Source organism: Myotis brandtii, unplaced genomic scaffold (genome assembly GCF_000412655.1).
Source record: "Myotis brandtii unplaced genomic scaffold, ASM41265v1 scaffold1103, whole genome shotgun sequence".
NCBI classification, from domain to species: Eukaryota; Metazoa; Chordata; class Mammalia; order Chiroptera; family Vespertilionidae; genus Myotis; species Myotis brandtii.
In genome coordinates, this window is record NW_005353762.1 from 1,250,637 (window position 1) to 1,251,582 (window position 946).

The 946-nt window shown below is 66.1% G+C and overlaps 1 protein-coding gene across 1 annotated transcript in view; it reads right to left on the bottom strand.

The window, feature by feature from the left end:
* LOC102261026 (heparan sulfate glucosamine 3-O-sulfotransferase 3B1) overlaps positions 1-946 on the bottom strand; it is a 40,155-nt gene that overhangs the window by 38,038 nt on the left and 1,171 nt on the right. The window contains exon 3 of the mRNA XM_014544095.1: positions 637-941. Coding sequence (XP_014399581.1) covers positions 637-941 — 305 coding nt within the window. The remainder of the gene's footprint in view (positions 1-636; positions 942-946) is intronic.

The window sequence follows — 946 nt, forward strand, 5'->3', positions numbered from 1 at the left end:
AGCTCACCCGCCCAGCCCGAGCTGCTCTCCAGAGAAGCGAGTTTGACCCTCTTGGGGTCCGGATTCCGGCAAGGAGGAGGACTGTAACAAAAACGCGACCAGACTCCCCGCGGCCTGAGCGGGACGCCGTCCCTCCCACCCCACGGCCCCATAAGGGGAGCAGGGGCTGCTGAGAAGTTGGTCTAGGGCAGAGGCCGCGGCCGGCGGGGCGCAGCACGTCCCGAGCTCCAGAAGCAAACGCCAGCAACACTGCATTGATTCCTTCGGGACGCGGGGTGCCACAGTTAGAGGGCTGCGAGCTTCCCGGAGCGCCATCTCAGTCGCTGTACCCCTTCTTTGCGGAGAGCTCTCCTGATTATTTCTAGGGTACCGTGGGCCACTGAGCTGCCAGAGCTCCTCGAGAAGTTTCTATGGGTTGTGGCAAGAATCTCCCCGACCCCTCCAAACACTCGGTACCGCGCTGGGGTGGGGCGGGCCAGCACCGCGCATTCGTTCTCTGCCCCTCTCCATCCCCAGGGGTTCGGTGGTTCAAGACTGTACCCCTGTCACCCCCCCCAGCACAAGCCACGTCTCCCTCCTCCCCCGTTCTGGGTAGCAGCTGGCGCCTCTGGCCCTGGCCCTGTCGGGGAAACTCACCGGTACCAGGCGAGGCCCTTGTCGTAGCTGCGGTCGAAGAAGTGGGGCTCGGCGCCCACGGCGCGCACGTCGGGGTGCACGCGCAGGAACTCGAGCAGCGCCCGCGTGCCGCCCTTCTTCACGCCGATGATGATGGCCTGCGGCAGCTGCTTGCTCCCGGACCCACTAAAGAAGCTGGAGATGGGGCTGGGGGAGTCCGGCGCCTCGGGACTCTGCTCCTCTTGGCTCGTGGCGCCCTCGGCCTTCTCCTGGGCCGCAGCCAACGGGGTGGCTGGTACTGTCTGGAACAGCAGCCTGGGGAAAGCCTGGT